The sequence below is a fragment of the Chamaea fasciata genome, unplaced genomic scaffold, assembly GCF_029207755.1.
Source record: "Chamaea fasciata isolate MVZ Bird 193981 ecotype frontalis unplaced genomic scaffold, bChaFas1.0.hap1 SCAF_27, whole genome shotgun sequence".
Classification (NCBI taxonomy): domain Eukaryota; kingdom Metazoa; phylum Chordata; class Aves; order Passeriformes; family Sylviidae; genus Chamaea; species Chamaea fasciata.
In genome coordinates, this window is record NW_027094112.1 from 2,851,033 (window position 1) to 2,868,601 (window position 17,569).

Consider the following 17,569-nt stretch of genomic DNA (forward strand, 5'->3'; position numbering starts at 1 on the left):
AACCATAACAGTGAGTGCATGAACACTCTCCATCTCAGCCCCTCATGTTCTGCAGCCACAACCTCCAACACCAGCCTCCAAAGCAAGAGGCAGCACTGAGGTATTTACAGTACTCACCCTGCTCCAGACATGAAAAATGCATAAACAGGCTCAGAAGGGCTTCCTCGTGGCATTGAAGCTCCTGTCAGCTTCTCACACTCTCTGCCATGGTCAACAATTCCTCATGCAACACTCAGGAGTTTCCCAGGTTTGTTCCATTCGCTAAGGCTTGTGCACCTCGATGCATCCCCCCAAGCTGGCACATCGTATTGTTCCTTCCTGTTCTCCTCCCAGCTTTGGTGTGCCAGTTTTCTCCATCCTGTGATGGCTCTGAGCACCCTCTCTGACCAAACACTGCCTTTGGAGTGACTTTCCCTTTGTGCCAGATTTGTCTGCCCACAGTGCCATTTCGCAGGTGCCGGGAACAGGACCCCTTTTGCCTTGCATGACCTTCAAGGTCCCTTCCAACCCAAACCATTCTGTGGTTCTCTGAGGCTGTGACCTTCCCTGCCCTCTGAGGACACCGTGCCCAGATCCTGGAGCCACCACTCTGTGCCATCAGCCCTGTGACACCATGCCCAGAACCTGGAACCACCCACTGTTACACCAGCCCCAGGGCTGCAGGTGCCACGGGCAATGCAGCGGCTGCAGGCACTCGGGTCAGTGGCTGCACTGGAAGAGACAAGCTTTTTTTCTCTTTCAGCTGACAGATGCTGCTGACAGTGATGAATCTGCTGTACCTCTTCATCCTGCTGGCTGTGTACAGGCCTGCACATGGCACCTGGGACACCTGCAGGTACAGCCCCAGGCTCTGGGGGAATGGTTGTCACACCCCAAGCCCCATGTGGGAGCCTCCTTGGCAGCACCCAGGTTCTGGGGCAGAAGGAGCAGTTACTGGGCAGGGCAGTAATGACTTTGCGCTTCCAGAGGGTCCTGTGGGCTCCGGCCCATGGCTCCTGACTACAACTCCCTGGCTGCTGAGTACAGAATCATGGCTGGCATGGGTGCCCTGCCAGGGGCCTGGCCCTGGATTGTCAGCATCCAGGACCCCGGGAAAATAGGCACGGGCCACACGTGTGGAGGATCCCTCATCAGCCCACAGTGGGTCCTCACAGCAGCCCACTGCTTCCTCCAGGCCAAGTAAGGAGGAGCAAGGAGTGAGGGGATGCCCACCACACAAACAGTTACCCAGCATGCGGCACCACATGCTGCTCCCCTCCTGTTTCCTTGCAATGTGCCCAGTGCCTCGGCACTGCAGAGCCCAACAGAGACTGCTCAGAAGGCTGGGCTTGTGCCACTGCTGCCCAGCAGCCTCCAGCCTGGCATTCCTGGAGCCTAAGGCATGCTAGGGCGGTCACACTCCTTCCTCACTGCTCTGCTTTCCTCTCTGCCTTGGGAAGCAGAAGGCAGGGAAGTGCTGAGCTGCCACAGTGATGCCTTTTCAGGACTACCTAAAAACAGAAGCCAGACACAATTAAGGGAATAAAAAGCTGTTCTATTTATTGAAAGGCCTTCAGGTACATTTTGTGCAACTGAAGCCCCCAAGGGCTTCACCCAAAAATGGACCACGGCCGCGGGTTTTCACACTTTTATAAGTTTGGTCCATTTGCATACTGGGGGTTAATCTTCCAATTACATCTTCAGGTAATGAAGTAATTTACCCCCAGTTTACTCCCTCCAACTCGCTTTTGTTCACATCTCTGAGGCCTGAGGCAGTGAGGTGTCCTTGATTGCCAGGCCTGGAGAGGAATTGTTGCGTCTGACCAGGATGGGAAAGCAGCAGCTAACGCTGTATTATGGAGTTTAGAGTTCTCCACTAAACAATCTCAGGATTACAAATAGATGAAAAACAGAAAAGCTCAAACCCCGAGGCATCACGAGCAGAGGGCTCAGCTCCCTCTCACCCCTGTGCCTTGCAGGAACGTCACCATGTGGCGGGTGCTGATCGGGGCCACCCGGCTGACCCAGCCGGGCCCCGAGGCGCAGGTGCGGCATGTCCAGCGGCTGCTGGCCCACCAGGAGTATGCGGCAGACTCGCAGCAGAACGACATCGCCCTGCTGGAGCTGGACAAGCCCGTGGAGTGCAGTGACTACCTGCAGCTGGCCTGCGTGCCCAACGCCTCCCTCACTGTGTCAGAGCTGAAAGCCTGCTACATCGCTGGCTGGGGCTCTGCCAGTGCGAAAGGTCAGTTCCCAAAAAAAGGGGTCTTGAGGATGAGCTGGGCACAGCAGAGAAATGGGATCCTGGCAGCACAGACTAAAGTCAGGCTGTAGGGTGTATGCCTCTGGAGAGATGGGCCTGGCGGTGGGAAATGGATTTGTAGGGAATTCTCAAAGCCTGACAGAAGGCTCACATAGGCTGGATCTGTATGCCAACTCTGAGATAAAATATGCTGACTTAGGAATGCCATGGAGTAGGACAGACATTGTTGAGAGAGAAATTGAACTAGAAATAAGTTTTAAATGATGACCTTGCAAATAGCCTAGATATTTTTGAGAAATAGAATTATGAAAGATGCATTCTAGTAGAACCCACAAGGGGTTTTTTTAGATGGTTAGGTTAAAAGTATTAGCAGCATTGTGTGGCAAAAGCTGATAGGACAAAAAATGCTTATAAGGTATTGTAATTAGGAAATAGTTTGGCTTCTGATTGTGATGGTGTGAATTGAAACATCTGTACTGTCTCACCCTTCACATGAGACTGAAAATGGAATGAAAGTCTTTAAAACACCTCTTCAGAGCCCTGTCTCTGGGTCAGAAAAAGGGCAAATCCAACACCTGGCCTGCTCCCTAAAGGCAGACAGAAAGGACACAGCACTTCAACAGCTGCTCCAGGGGCAAAGCCAAACCCTAGGGAAGGACTTCACCCCCAGACAGGGGAGTGGAACTGGGAAGGAGCTGCTGGGTGCTCATTCCTTGCTGTGCTCCCAGCTCAGGGTTCCAGTGATGTCCTGCAGGAGGCCAAGGTCCATCTGCTGGACATCCAGCTGGTCAACAGCAGCCGCTGGTACGCCGGCACCATCCACACCCACAACCTGTGTGCTGGCTACTCTTGGGGTGGCATGGACACCTGCCAGGTAGGAATGCTGGCACCGGCCCCCTGCAGTCTTTACTGACTGTACCCCATCACCATCTGCTTTGCCTGGAAAATCACTTCGACCCCTGGGTCCCCTCCCCTGGTGGAGTTTCCTTGCCAAGTGCCCCTGTTCCCCAGGCCTGCCCCTCTGTACAGAAAGCCCATACAGTGCTCTGAGCAGCCCAAAGGTCCAGATTCTGGATCATCCATGCTCTGCCCACCCAGGATCACTGTGCAAGAGGAGACGTTCACAGACACCCACCCTATTCCCAGCTAAGGTTCTGGAGACTCCAGCACCTGAACAGAGCCTTTTTGTGCCAGGAACACAGCTGTGGCAGGGGCTGCAAGAGAGGACCAAGCCTCTAGTGCTGACAGCAGCCACCCAACAGCACCCTAATCCTCTTTCCTCTGCTGCAGGGCGACAGTGGAGGGCCTCTGGTGTGCAAAGATAACAGTGCCAGCTACTTCTGGCTTGTTGGAGTGACCAGCTGGGGAACAGGCTGTGGCAGAGCAAAACGGCCAGGAGTCTACACCTCCACTCAGCACTTCTACAACTGGATTCTGCTCCAGATGGGCCTGTGCCCACCTGTAACAGCCACTGCAGCACCAGAGTCACCCTGCATCTCAACCTCTTTTGAGCTGCCAGAGCCAACACCAACAGAGTCAGGATGTTCTATTCCCACTCCCTATTCACAGTCAACTCCAACAGCAGAGCCAACCTCCAGCTCAACCCCCCCTGAGCAGCCAGTACCAACACCAACGGAGTCAGGCTGCTCTACACCCACTCCTCATCACCCAAGTGTGACAACCATGCCAGAGCCAGAGCCAGAGCCAGAGCCAGAGCCAGACTTGACCTCAGCCCCCTCTGAGCAGCCAGTGCCAACACCACCTCTCTTGCCTGCTCCACACCTGTACCAGATATTGGTGCGATTCTTAACTCAGGTGCACCAGATGCTGCTGAACCTCATGGGGAAAAGGACACGAGCAGCAGGATGAACAGGATCCGGTGCAGACTGCAGTGGACTATGACCATTTCATACTGGGGCAGTGCCTGCTGATCCAAAGGCAGCCTCAGGGTCAAAGGTATCCTCTGCCCTGTCTGTCTTCCTCCTCTGCGTGCACACAAATGCTGAAATTGATTTAGTTGTGGAAATAAAGTTGCCCATTGCCACTGTTAGCATGTGTTGCAGTCCAGTCTTCTGTGCAAGGCAAGGAGTCCCAAGCCAGGCACCAGCAAAACAAAGCCGTGATGGGAGAAGGGAACACAGATCACAGGGGGCTACAGCAGAGGATAGAAAGTTGCTGCTGCCATATGGCATTGGGGACCTTCTTATCTGCACCTGAAACACTGGGGCTAGCTCCTTTCCTTCCTATTCACAAAACACTGACACCCTCTTTCAGGAAGTTACCAACAGAAAGGTGGGTAGCACCTCCAGTATTGAATGCATGCAGGAATGACAAATCCAACCTGCAGTGCCAGAGTCTGTCACCCTCTGCTCCCCTGTGCCCACAAGCACTGTCACCCTGGATAGGTTCAGTGCTCACAAACCCATACTGTAATTTACCCTAACCCTCAACCAAGCCCCCAGGCCTAATGCTAACCCCAATCCTAAACCATAACCTTTAACTAACCCCAAACACCTGCTCCCCCACCACATCATCATTGTCCCGCTGACACTGGGGCGATCCCATCACCCTCCCAGGCTTCCCCAGCCCCCCCCATTTCTACTCACCCCAAAAAGAAGGCACAAAACGAATTAAACTGCCCCGGGCAGCACCTTGCTTATCTAATAATCTAATAATCCAATCTAATAAGGCCATTTATATCTGTACGTGCCCCAGCCCCACAGAGGCAGGGAAGCCCCCAAGCAGGTGAAGGCCCCCCCCAGTTCCTGCCCCACAGCAGAGGGGGAATGTGCCCAAGGAAGGGGCCTCATCTCCTGAACCTGCTCTGCTGTCAACACACATATTTGAGTAAAGAATGCTTGAGACCCAAGGTGGATGTAATTTTATTTTATACTAATTTTGGCAGTTCTGGAGAGTAGGGAGTCATCATCATTGAAGACTTCATGCTGTCATCTAAATACTCCATACAAATACAGTTGATAAATGAAAATACAGATTTTAGCACATATATATTGTTGAAACTCATGTTGAGAACAGATAAACAACGACAAGCAGCACATCCTATCCCTGCATAAAACGGCATTTTCTAGTTTCACACTTCAGACAGATCAAAAGCAAGAAACAGTGAGTCCTGCAAGCCAAGCTATTCCTAGCTTGGATACATCACTTTAGCATCAAGGAATGCATTGCCAAACATTATGGCCACTGCCAGCCCTTGGAAATTTGACTGAATTAGTCCATGTAACAAGAGCAGAATTTGATCCTTCTATTGGACACTGCTTTGCTGGTGCTCTGGTGATGAGCACCCTGTATGCTGAGCCACTGAGCACTGCCTACAAAACAGCAGGGTGTGTTTATAATTACCACCAACCAGGAAAGAAAAAGCCTCTCTCACAGACAGAGGTGGATTAAGGTGAATAGCAATAAATATCAAATCTACCAAATTACGGAGAATCGTATATAAATGGAGAAGGCAAATGTAACAAAATGAAAATTAGCAACATCAAAGACTACCATTCATTAGTAAAACTCTGAGATGTGTAATGATGGAGCATTATATAGCACTTTGCTTTTTTTTATCTACTTAGGATGTCTCCAAACTGAAATTTCATTTACTTGCAGTATAAAACATGCCATGAAGCTGAGCTACCTATCTCAAGTTTCCTTCACAGTGAGTGGTGATATGGTCATTAAAATTCAGCATGTGATCCACCAAATCAAATGCTGAGGTCTAATTTTGGACAGGATAAATGATCCTCATGCTTACGAGAGCTCATGTGGGTCAAATGACCCAAATGGTTTGTGCACACTGCTTCCTCTACCTGAATGTTCATGGATGAGACACTGGGAGCACAGAGTTCCACAGGCACTGGGAAAGAAGGATGTACCAGGAAGGCCTCATTCCAAAGAGGTCACAGAGAGAACTGAACTAGTGTCACATATTCCTCTTGTGTTCTGCTGTTCTGTACATCAGGAGCAATCCAGGAGCTGAGCTCCACAAAGCCAGCTTTAGCTGCTGTTGCACCCTTCTTGGTTCCACCTCTGTGACTAAGGATCTGATCCTTGCTTTGTGAAAAAGCATCTGCACACATGGAAGACAGGGTAGATTTGCAATGAGCATGCTGATAAACATCATCAGGGCAGGAATCTCTTTGGCATGACAGGGTGGCCTTACTGCCCCTCCAAGTCCTGTTATGCTACCTAAACTGGATCTGTACAAAACAATTATACAAAAAGGATCACTCTTCCTGAAAGTAGCAAAGCCAAGCTGTGACTTTCCTGTGAAACAACTCTTTCAGGGCAGCAGTCTCAAATGCAGTTTATCTGCAAAAACTCCTGCTTCTTCAGCTCTTAAAAGAAGTGATCAGAGTTCGTTTTTCAGAGTTTGGCAGGAAAATTATCTTCCAATTCCATCTCTAGAATGCCCAGACCTGGAAAATCTTTCTGTAACTCCAGCTCGCTGGTAGACTGAGTCAGAGCCTCGGCATTTATTTTTAAGGCTTTCAGCTGCATCCTGTTATCATTGTCTTCACCATCAGAGATGGGACTTGTTTCTTGAATTTTCAAGAGGTCTCCAGCACTGAAAGTCTTCTCTGTGTTATTGGAGCTCATTCTCAGGGCTCTTGGTGGAAGGCCTTCCTTCCTCGAGCTGATCTTCTGAAGTTTAGCAGGGAGCTTGTTCTTCTCTCCTGTAATATCAGCACAGTCAAGTGGACAAACCTGTTCTCTTCTGGTTTTCTTATCAATAGGACTACTCAAGAGTGATGACTGGGCCAGGTTTTCTTCTTGCTCTTTAACACTGTAAGGAGGAGTGGGGACTTCAAAGGTGGCGTGAAACTGAGAATAATCGACACGGAAGAAGCCATCCTCCAGAGACATTACTGGGAGGAACCTGTGCCCCCAAAGGACTTCATCTTCTGTGTATGAGGTCCTGGCCTGGCACGTCATTCCTGTGGAAATGGACAAGAACATTTCAATGTGAGCAAGCAGACTGGCACAAGGAACAAAAAATACACGACAAGGCTGACAGATGAAAATCAGTTGCAGGCAGCAAGCCACCAATTTTATGGATGATAAAATGGGGCAATTGTTCCTAGACAATCTTCTGACAGGTAGTGGAGTGCCTCTAATTGACCAACTAGATTTTTATGCAAATATCACAGACTTGCAACCAAGCCAAAGCAAAATGTAAAATTAAAACAGTATTAGCCCTGTGTGCTAGTTTCAGCTGGGACAGAATAATTTTCTTCACTGTGTCTCGTACTGGAAGCCTGTAATTAGGTCATCCCAAAGCTTCCCTTTTCTAGGCTGAGCAATCCCAATTCAGCCTTGAGAGAGTAATACTGTTTCTTGGAAGAAAGCTCTATTGCTTGGCACAGGCTTACAGAATCCTTTGGCAAGGATCAGGTGTTGGGGGAGACAAGGCCAAATAAAAAATGTAACCTTGCATTTCTTCTGTAGGCTGTGTAACTTTTTCTCCAAACAGTATGTCAAGGCAAAAGCTGTGCAGAGACACTGAAGCTTTTCCATGCTCAGACACAGGTGGGATTGTAAACTCACTTTGTTCCACTTAGTGCAAAGTACATCACTGGTAGTATTTACATGTGTGAACTCACAGCTAAAATGTGTTCTAACCAAACTGGCAAATCCGTTACCATCTCACCACAACAGCACTCACAGTTATTTATACAAATATCTCAGGTGAGCAGAACTTGAACACTTCCTGTCATGGTAATTCTCCAGAGGCAGAATTAGCAGTTAGTAAGCCCAAATTCTCTGGTTACTGCCACATGGATTCTCAAATGTAAAAATGTCTCCCTTTAAATATCTAGAGAGGTAATTGCATTAAGGGAGGTTATGAATGCATGCTTATGTAAAATAAATGGTTCAGTTGCAGGGTAAGATGAGGCCTCTGCAGGGATCTAAAGATGTCCTACTCAGTGTGAAAGAGCATTCTGCCCCAGTGGATTGTGTGTCTGTTTGGGGCCAGTGAGTGGAGAGCAGTCAGTCAGAGATGAATGCACATGGCTGCACCGAAGGGACACTTTTGGTGCCAAAGGGACACTTTTTTATCACTTTTCTGACACATTCTGTGTGAGGCCAGTGTGGTTTTAGCCCCACAAAGGTGTATCAAACTCTGAGGGTTGACTAGCAACCTCCCAGAAATGGCTTAAGAACAATTAGTGAGATGGCTGATCAGGGGTGTTTTGAAAAAGCAAAAAGGTTTAATTAAAGAAGAAAATAACAAACTACACAGAACAAAAGAATAAAAGCCATGCACAGTGCAGGGAAGGCCCTTGTACCTGCCAAGACACCCACAAAAGCCCTGAGAATCTCCGTGCTCTCTCATAAATATTCAGTGATTTAGGAGGGGCTTTTTGCTTGCTGCCCAATAGAAAACAGCCACATTCCTTGAGGAACAGCTCAAGGGTCCAAACTGGTGCCTTTGTCCTGGCACTGGGCCAATTACTGGGTGAGAAAAGCAGAGAAATTTCTGGTTCTTCTTCCTTAAAAGTTCCAGGGGTGGAACTGAAACTCATTTCCTACTATGGGAACACCTGCTCGAGTGTGGGGGTGCACTGCAACACTTTTCCAAGGCAGGAATGAGGCAGCTGCTCATCTTGTGGAAAGAATAAGAAAGCTCTCTGATTAATCAAAGTTTAACAAATGCTCAAAAAGAAGGAAGAAGAATATCAGAATGCTGATGACTGTACTGAATGATTTGGACTTGAACAGTACTCATGGATTGTTGATGAAGAGCTCCTTATACAACTGGAACCCATTTTCATGGGATTCATAAAAGAATTGAGTCCTCAAAAGGCCACAAAATCAGCTGTCATCTGGACAAAATCATACCCCAATTTAAAAAAAGAAACAAAACCCTTCTCATATTTGTCAATAACCATGTATGCCTACAATCTTTGTGACCATGAGGTCTGTATTTGTGCTGTAAAAACTGGATTTCTTATTCTGAATTCAATTCAGTGCAAGCTAGGCTGAAAGGAACTGCAGCACTGGCAACTTTTGAAGTTCATCTTTCTTTCAGAGTGGTGCTCCTTATAACAGAAGCCTCACATGAATGTTGAGCTGTTCCACAAAGTGTGCCAGGCTGTGTCTCTTGCTGGCCACTTTGGGAATTGGCAATGCAGAGCCCTGTGGGGAAGGGAGGTCTCTATTGGCTGGGGAGAGCCACTGAAGCTCTGCAGCATATGGCAGGATATGCTGGAGCATCCAGGACCAACAGCTGCCCTGCTAAAAATATCGGTACTGAAAACAAAGACTGAAAATCAGAGATTATGCAGATTATTCTCAAGTCTTACCGGTAGTCTCAACAATTCCTTCGAGGATGACAACTATTTCAAACTGCTCACTCCTCAGTGATCTTTGTGAGAGGCAGAAAAAGGGGCTCTCTGAGTTAATTTCATGACAGATGGTTAAAGGGGAAACTAAAAACAGCTGGTCGGCTCCAGTTCCAAATCCAACATCCAGTTCACACTGGTCTAGTGGCAGAAATTCTCCCTCCGGCGTCTGCCTGGACTAAAGATAAAAAGATGATTTAATAATCACTGTGTGAGGCAAAACAGAATCAGTGCAGTCAAATTTAAACCTGCCTCTTCCATGACATTATCAGCTCCATGTATTAGGTCTGGGGGCTTCACAAGGGAGATGTAAGTAATGCTAAATACTCTGAGGCTGCTGTGCAAGACCAATTTTGACTTTTCTTATTATGCCAGTAGATCTCATCACCACTTACAAATTTTACTGTGACATATACATATACATACATACATATACATATATATATATATATATATATATATATATTTACACACTTTGAAAAAATGTCGTGTACCACACACTAGATGCCTTGTAATGGATGTTCAACATGAATATCCTGTGGCAAAAGTTCCTGTTAACAAGACCAAAATCTGCAAGCTGGGTGCATTTTATTCTGTTGTTTGAATTCACATTCCATTATTTTTGTTTTGCCAAACTAACTTTTGTGACATACTAACTCTAAGGTAAATGCCAGGATAATTGTACAGTACATCTGGTAAGTGGCATTTTCACAAAACCACCTGAATGGATAGTGATGATGCTGTCATCCCTTGCATGTAACAATTACTGCACAATGACCTTAACAATGAACTTATTATTAAGCTAAGTGCCTCATTTTTCTTCCCATCATTTCACGGGTCCAGCAAAAATATTGATATGGTAGCTTCCCTGCACCCTAGGGCTCACTCCAAACTCTCCTGGTATTCAAAGTCCAACTAAAAATCACATCAGTTGGCCAGGCAGCTCCTCACCTGACCGCTTTGAAGGTCTCTGGTGGAAATTGCCCACCAAAATTAAAAGCTTTACACAGCTGATATAAATCCTATTTTAATCTTTTCTGCTTATTGTTTGATTGGAAAGCACTTAAATCTTCAAGAAGATGACTACTGTTTATAAATAAATAAATATTATTATAAGTTATACTATCACAAATGAATCAATAAATCATTTTAATTGCATTGCGTTTGTATTGACAAACGTACTGGTTCCATTGCTTGGAAACACTGTTCATTGAGAGCAAGCCCATAGATCTGACTGGTGTTCTTTTAAAAAAGTTTCTGTCTTTAAAGAAAATCCCCAAGCAAATAGTCTATCTTCATATTGTCTCCCTCTTCACATGTACCTTAAAAGTGCTGCCTTTATAAGTGCCTGGTATTTACTGGAGATTACATAACCTGGGCAGCAGCTGGAGTGCAGCTCGTTATTAAATCCAATCCATGATTTCAGCTACGTGCTACTTGTTTGTTTTGCCACTGAGGAAGAAACATTCTTCCTGTCTAAGTAACAAAGTTCCCCCCTTCACAGGAGCACAAGAGTCATTTTTCTCCATTACTGATGAAAAATCTCCCTCTCCTTTACAGAGAAAATCTCAGCTGATTGCGTGTGAAAGCATTTTCACAAATTATTTATGATTTGAAACATAAAAGTGCTATGAGATAAAAGCAATCAACACTGCTGCTGCATACCAGTCATGACAGTCTCTGTCATATGCAAAGGTGGAATCAGCCTACTGCAAAAACATCTTTTCTCTTTTCCTGCAGAGCTAAGCTGCAGACTGTGGCACTGCTTTTGTTGCCAGGCTGCTGTTCTTGCAGTGGGTGCACAGATTGATTGCCCAGGTAGGATCTTTGCTCCAGGGTAACAAACCTGTATGAACCAACATCTAAATCTCATTTTGTCCCAAAGCTTCATCAAATACATTTACCTAGACAAAAATGTGCACTTCTGCACAAACTGTTGCCTGACTGACTCGAGAACTGTTTGATCTACACACCATTTTTCTCTGTGGAAGAGTCTTCGATCAAATCCATTCAATAGTAAACAAATCCAGCGAGGATGATTAGAGGGAACAGATCTGGGAGAAAGCAGAAGGTTGTGTTTGAGGTATTCAGTATCTTACATACAGGATTGATTTAGGCAGGGCATGGAGGAATTTTAAAAGAAACTTGTTTGTTGAATAAAAATAAGTTAACCTGAATAAAGAGAGCTTGATAGCCCTAACAGATTCAGCCTCCTAGCCAGTGACCTTTGTTTTTACATATACAGCTTTACTCAAATGATCACAAATCAAGACAGAGGACTATAAAATGTCAGGAATAAGCCTGGAGGGAACACTCGTGATTCTTTATTTTGACCATCCACATAACACAAAGACAAGTAAATTTTGCAGATTAATACATGTTGAACAAGGGCACAATTACTTAGAAATGCCCTAGCTTGCAGTTTAAATGTGGTCAGAGATGGATAATCTAAAGGTCTATAGAATTTCTCCAAAGGTTAATTGCTTCACAGCCAAGGGGAAAAGAAAAAAGGTAGAAAAGACTCCTGGGTTTTTAACTTTCTGCCACTGGATCTTTGTTTTGGTTTTTATTACAAGGCAGACTTCCATGCATCACCACTTAATCTGTTTTAGTGTCTCAACAAATACATCATGCTCTTCAAATCTTCACTCCTATCCTTTATTCATTATCCTTGCTTTTCTAAAACCCTGTTTATACATAAACATGCATATCTCCCTTTAACTGGACATGATGCAGTTTTATTATTATTAACCCTCTGTTAGTTCACTCATTAGAAACCTCACATAATTATGTTTTGATATCCAGGTGGACTAATTAAGCACTGGAGCAAAAAAAGTGGGATTCAAAAGATGCAGCACCCTCAAGCTTAATATTGCAGTACATTGTAGAGAAATGTATAAATCTAGAAAAGGCTGAACTGGTACACGCTCATTGCTTCTCCCCCACACTCAGACTATCAGCTTGCAAGGAGTGTTATTAGATTTTATATTACTGGAATAATATGATCTTGTTACTTTGATGTCTTTGTTGAAGATTTGTGTGGAGTTTTTCGGTTGTGACACTATACCTGGAGCTCTACCACAGATAATTCCTAGGATCACTGCTACTTTTTATTTTAGTCGACTTGGCCCATGTTGTAAATATAACCTGTGTGAGCTGGGCTTGTTCAGACCAGAGAAGAGAAGGCTTAGGGGGATCTAAACAGAAACATTCCAAAACCTGACAGGAACGCGATCAAGAAAACAGACCCAAGCTTTTCACATGAGAGACAACAGTTGTAAGCCTAGACAAGGGAAGTTTGGATTGAAGAAAAACATTTTCATCATGAGGACAGTTAAGCAGTGGAAAAGCTTGCCCAGCAAGGCTGTGCTGATTTTTTTCTTAGAGGTTTCCAAAACTATATTGGAAAAAGCCCAGAGTAACCTGATCTGATCTCCTAGCTCACCATACTTTCAGCAGAAGGTTGGACCACGAACTTCCTCAAGTTCCTTCCAATCTGAACAATTCTGTAATATTAAAAATGTAGTTTTGGGCACTTTCTGTCCTACTTATCAGTTTAGTGAACTCACAGATTTCTTACTTATTTCCAATGCCTGTCACCTGCTATCTGCAAACTTTCTGTTACAATTTTGTTTGTTTTCAGCTTATTCAAAGTAAGTCCAGCCTAAAGAACAGATGCCTGCTGGTTCTAACCCGAAGTGCACTGCTATCATGCTTCACAACTCTATTTTTAAAACTATTGTTGAAAACAGGCTGAAACATGTTGAAAACAGGTTATGATGATTTTACATTCCTCAGCTTTCTGAATCAAAATGTCCTATGTCAGCTGAAACACTGTATAGATGACTTTACACACCAACACCATCACGTTTATCAATGACATCAAGAGAAGGTACAAATATGTACTGTGATTGAGTTTTATAAAATCAATACTGATTGTCATGCTGGTGGCTGCTGCCTTAGGCACACTAGAAAGGTCCAGGAATCAACAGGCAGAAAAATACAGTTCACCGTGAAAAAGTCCAGGACCTGAAATTGCACATTTTCAGCAGCTAGTTCCAAATTGGTTTTTTCTATTTCTTGCCCCAGGATTTTGCTTTATCCAGCTTCTGTAGCACTCAATGTAAACTAGAAAGACTTGGGTTTCTGGAAGAGTTTTTTGCTGAAACACACACAATTAGTCTTGTAACTGTTTTCCAAACTCTCCACAACTCAGTCCAAAAAGAGGCTCAGACTTTTGCATGTATCACTTTGCCATGCTGCTGCACAGCCCCTGGAGCCAAAGAAAAGCCAGCCCAGTGTGGCAGCACCATTATAGTCTACTGAATGCATCAGGGCATGTGTCACACTGTCAGTAAATGCTGCTCAGACAAACTTAGATTAGTGTACTTTACAAAGGTAAATCCTCGGAGCTCCATTGGTCTGAGCAAAACACCACGCTCACTGCTAAATGTATTTCCTAGCTCAAGTACAAAAATGTGATGTGTTTCTTCACATTCCTTCACTGTGACACCAGCACAAAAGAAAATTCTGGCTCCCTGATCAGGTGCAAAAGTGCAGCAAGATCAGCTGTTGGCAGCACTGCAGGGAGGTACAGAGGCCAGAGCTCAAAGCACAAAGAGGTTTTGCTGAAGACAGCAAGCAAATTCTGGCACACTCAACCTGAGTTTATAGGATACACAGTTACTTCAAAGCAGCTGATGGAAATTCAAGGGTGATCTGAACAGGCAGCACTGGCTCCTAGAATGGTGTGTCCAGTTCAGTGACAAGGATTTACAGAAAGACCTGGGAACTAATACCATGCCTTTCAATGAGGGCTGAGGGGGCAGCTACTGCACATTCGATTTTAAATCTTCTTCTCTTCATAGCTTGTGTTTGTCAGAGGTCACAAAGCAGCTTGAAGACAACACATGGGCATGATGATCATACAAAAAAAAATCAAAGAATTGCTCACTGATTTGTTGTCTGACCTACAAAACAGTTACCCTAAGACACAATGGTCATGCAGGTCCATCAAATGTCCTTCAGTTTTCTGTCCCAGTCATCTGTGTAACAATAGAATTGTCAGCAGAAAGGACATCAGGTTGTATATTCGGTGTCTTATTTCAAAAGAAAATGAGTTGCCCTCTCTGTAAAAACACAATGTGACCCCACTTTTATTCCACTTCGACCTGCATTCCATTCTGAATGACAGAATTAAATACTTTAGAGGAAATTTCTGCTAGAAAGCAACAAAAACCATGCTTCAGCTGGCTTTCCAATTCCTACACAAATTGCTCCAGTGTAACTCCTCACAGCTTGTTCCCATATATTTCCCATATATATATATATATATATATATATACAACTTCTTTTTAAATCTTAGCAGATTCTCCATTTTAAGTAGTATTCTGTAGCAAGAAAAATTAACAGCTCGGTCTAGCATTTGGCACAGAACAGAAAGAAAACAGCTTTTCATATTTACCACTGCCCCATCACCTACTGCTTCATGCTTCATCCCTCATCTCCTAAGCAGCATGCCTCAGTTCCCCTCCTTGCAGCTGTCCTGCACCCTGACACATCCATCCATCCCGACCAAACTGGGTTTCTGCCAGCCTCACAATGCACTCAAATGCCCCCTGGGAGGTCTCTGATGAGACATCGAGCCTGCTTGGCTCTTCCATGGCTCCTGCTGCGGACAGCTCCACCAAAATCTTCCACAGTCCTTCTCACTGCCCCAGTGACATCCCGGCACTCTGTGCCAAGGGACAGCACGGCTGTCCCCGGGGCAGGGCAGGGCAGAGCTGCCCGCTGGCAACAGCAGCAGCGGCTGCAGAGGGGAATCCCCACGCTACCTGCCCTCTATGCCCACCCCTGCCCGTGTCACCCACCGCCACCCAGGTGCCCTGTGCCACCCACTGCGGCGGTCTCACCTTGATCAGCTTGCAGCGGATCTGGGCAGACACCATGTGGCTGTTGCGGAGGTTGCCTACACGAAACATGAGGCAGAGCTTGGCATCCCGCTGCGAGATGACCGCGGCGCGGCTGAACATGAGGGTCTCGGCTCGCTTCTTGGGCTGGGACATCTTGATGAACATGCAGCCGATGAGGAACGCGTCCACAACGGAGCCCAGCAGCGACTGGAAGAGGAAGAGCACGATGCCCTCGGGGCAGCGCTCCGTGATGTAGCGGTGCCCGTAGCCGATGGTGGCCTCGGTCTCGATGAAGAAGAGGAAGGCGGAGGGGAAGTTGTACACGTTGGCCACACACGGGCTGTAGGTGTCACCGTGCGCCTGGTGCAGGTCACCGCGCAGGTAGGCGATGCCCCACCACATGGAGGCCATCACGAGCCAGGCCACCGTGTAGGTCAGCAGGAAGATGAGCAGGTTCCAGCGCCACTTGAGATCCACCAGCGTGGTGAAGAAGTCGGAGAGGTAGCGGCTGCTCTCGCCGCCCAGGTTACCGTGCTGCACGTTGCAGCGCCCGTTCTTGTCCACGAAGCGCTGCCGCTCTCTGCGGGCGCTGCAGCGAGCGAGGCCCACGGCCTGGTACTCGTCCCCAAACTTCCTGCGCACGGCTGACATGCTGCCGGCTGCCCGGAGGCTCCGCGGGCACGCCGGGGATGCGGCGGGGCGGGAGGGTGAGCGCACCTCGCTGCCGGAGCGCAGCAGCCCCCAGGGCTCGGGGAGCACCGGGATGCCCGCGGGGCCGGAGCGGGAGCGGAGCTGCCAGCGCTGCTCGATCGCCAGCAGGGCAGGGGAAGGGCCGGAGCAGCCGCGGCCTGAACGGGCAGACAGACGGCGGGAGGACCGAGCAGCCGGCGGGGAGAACCGGGCTGGGCTGGGGCGGGGAGAGCTGGGCTGGGCTGGGGCTGGGGCGGGGGCGGGGAGAGAGGGGCTGGGGTGGAGTGAACGGGGCTGGGGTGGAGTGAACGGGGCTGGGGCGGGGAGAGTCGGGGCTCGGGGCGGGGAGAGAAGGGATGGGGCTGGAGCGGGGCGGGGGATGAGCCGGGTGGGGCGGGGGATGAGCCGGGCTGGGGCGGGGGATGAGCCGGGTGGGGCGGGGGATGAGCCGGGCTGGGGCGGGGGATGAGCCGGGTGGGGCGGGGGATGAGCCGGGCTGGGGCGGGGGATGAGCCGGGCTGGGGCGGGTCCAGCGTCGGGGGTGTCTGGCCGAGCCGGGTTTCGGTGGTCCGGGTGGCGGGGCCCGGAGGGGGCACAGCCGTGGGTCCGGGGATGGATCGCCGGCGGCTTTTTGCTGCCAGCCGTGTGCCGTCAACGCCTCGTTCCGCCTCAGGGACCCTCGGCGAGGCCGAAGGGTCGCCGTGCACAGGTCGGGACACCCCGACGCCCGGCAGCGCATTTGGGCTGCCGGAGGTGACAGTGACAATGTGCGAGGCACCGAGCCCTCCGCTGAGAGGAGGAACTTGAAAAGGAAATCGTGCGGCAGGTCATCTCTGGCACAAAGAAATGCAAAGATCCTAATCCTCAGTCCGCACTTCACGTAAAATAAGTATTCCAAGTAAACCATAGCCTTTACCATAGGAAAGCCCGGTCCATCGGATTTAGACTGTAATTATGTGTAGGCATTCCTGCTTAACACAGAGAAGCTGTTCCAAGGACCCTTTCCTGGAAGCTTAAGCGACTACAATGCAGCTCTCCTGTTTTTGGTAGACATATTACAGCAGTGTTAAATTTTAAAGGCATTACAACCTCAAAATGGGGCTATGCTGTTAATTTTCCCCTCCACCACATTTATTATTTTCAATGTCTCTCAAAAATAATTAGTATTTTAATTCTCAGCTGTAGATGAACAGTATTATCATTCAGGTCAGTAATTTCAACTCCTGATTTTCAGCAGAGCACTTTCATTACAAAACCAGAGCCTGCAGTTACTGAGATTTTAGAAGACGAGTCTGCAGTAGATGGCAACTGTGTTTTGCTTCAAGTCCTAGACTGGGAACTGAACAAAATATTCATCTGCCTGAAGT

At 47.5% G+C, this 17,569-nt stretch overlaps 2 protein-coding genes across 2 annotated transcripts; one reads left to right on the forward strand and one right to left on the reverse strand.

Moving 5' to 3' along the window:
• The first annotated feature begins 764 nt into the window (after nucleotides 1-764).
• LOC136301671 (acrosin-like) lies at nucleotides 765-4,111 on the forward strand. The gene is made up of 5 exons (XM_066204794.1): nucleotides 765-835; nucleotides 967-1,179; nucleotides 1,959-2,224; nucleotides 2,971-3,116; nucleotides 3,533-4,111. Exons 1-5 carry the CDS (start codon nucleotides 765-767, stop codon nucleotides 4,109-4,111), a joined length of 1,275 nt encoding a protein of 424 aa, XP_066060891.1.
• Nucleotides 4,112-5,107: 996 nt separating this feature from the next.
• Nucleotides 5,108-16,163, reverse strand: LOC136301757 (G protein-activated inward rectifier potassium channel 1-like). Its single transcript, XM_066204955.1, has 3 exons — nucleotides 15,513-16,163; nucleotides 9,562-9,778; nucleotides 5,108-7,191 (listed from the first exon to the last, which is right to left on the reverse strand). Exons 1-3 carry the CDS (start codon nucleotides 16,161-16,163, stop codon nucleotides 6,620-6,622), a joined length of 1,440 nt encoding a protein of 479 aa, XP_066061052.1. The 3' UTR covers nucleotides 5,108-6,619.
• Between the last annotated feature and the right edge of the window lie 1,406 nt (nucleotides 16,164-17,569).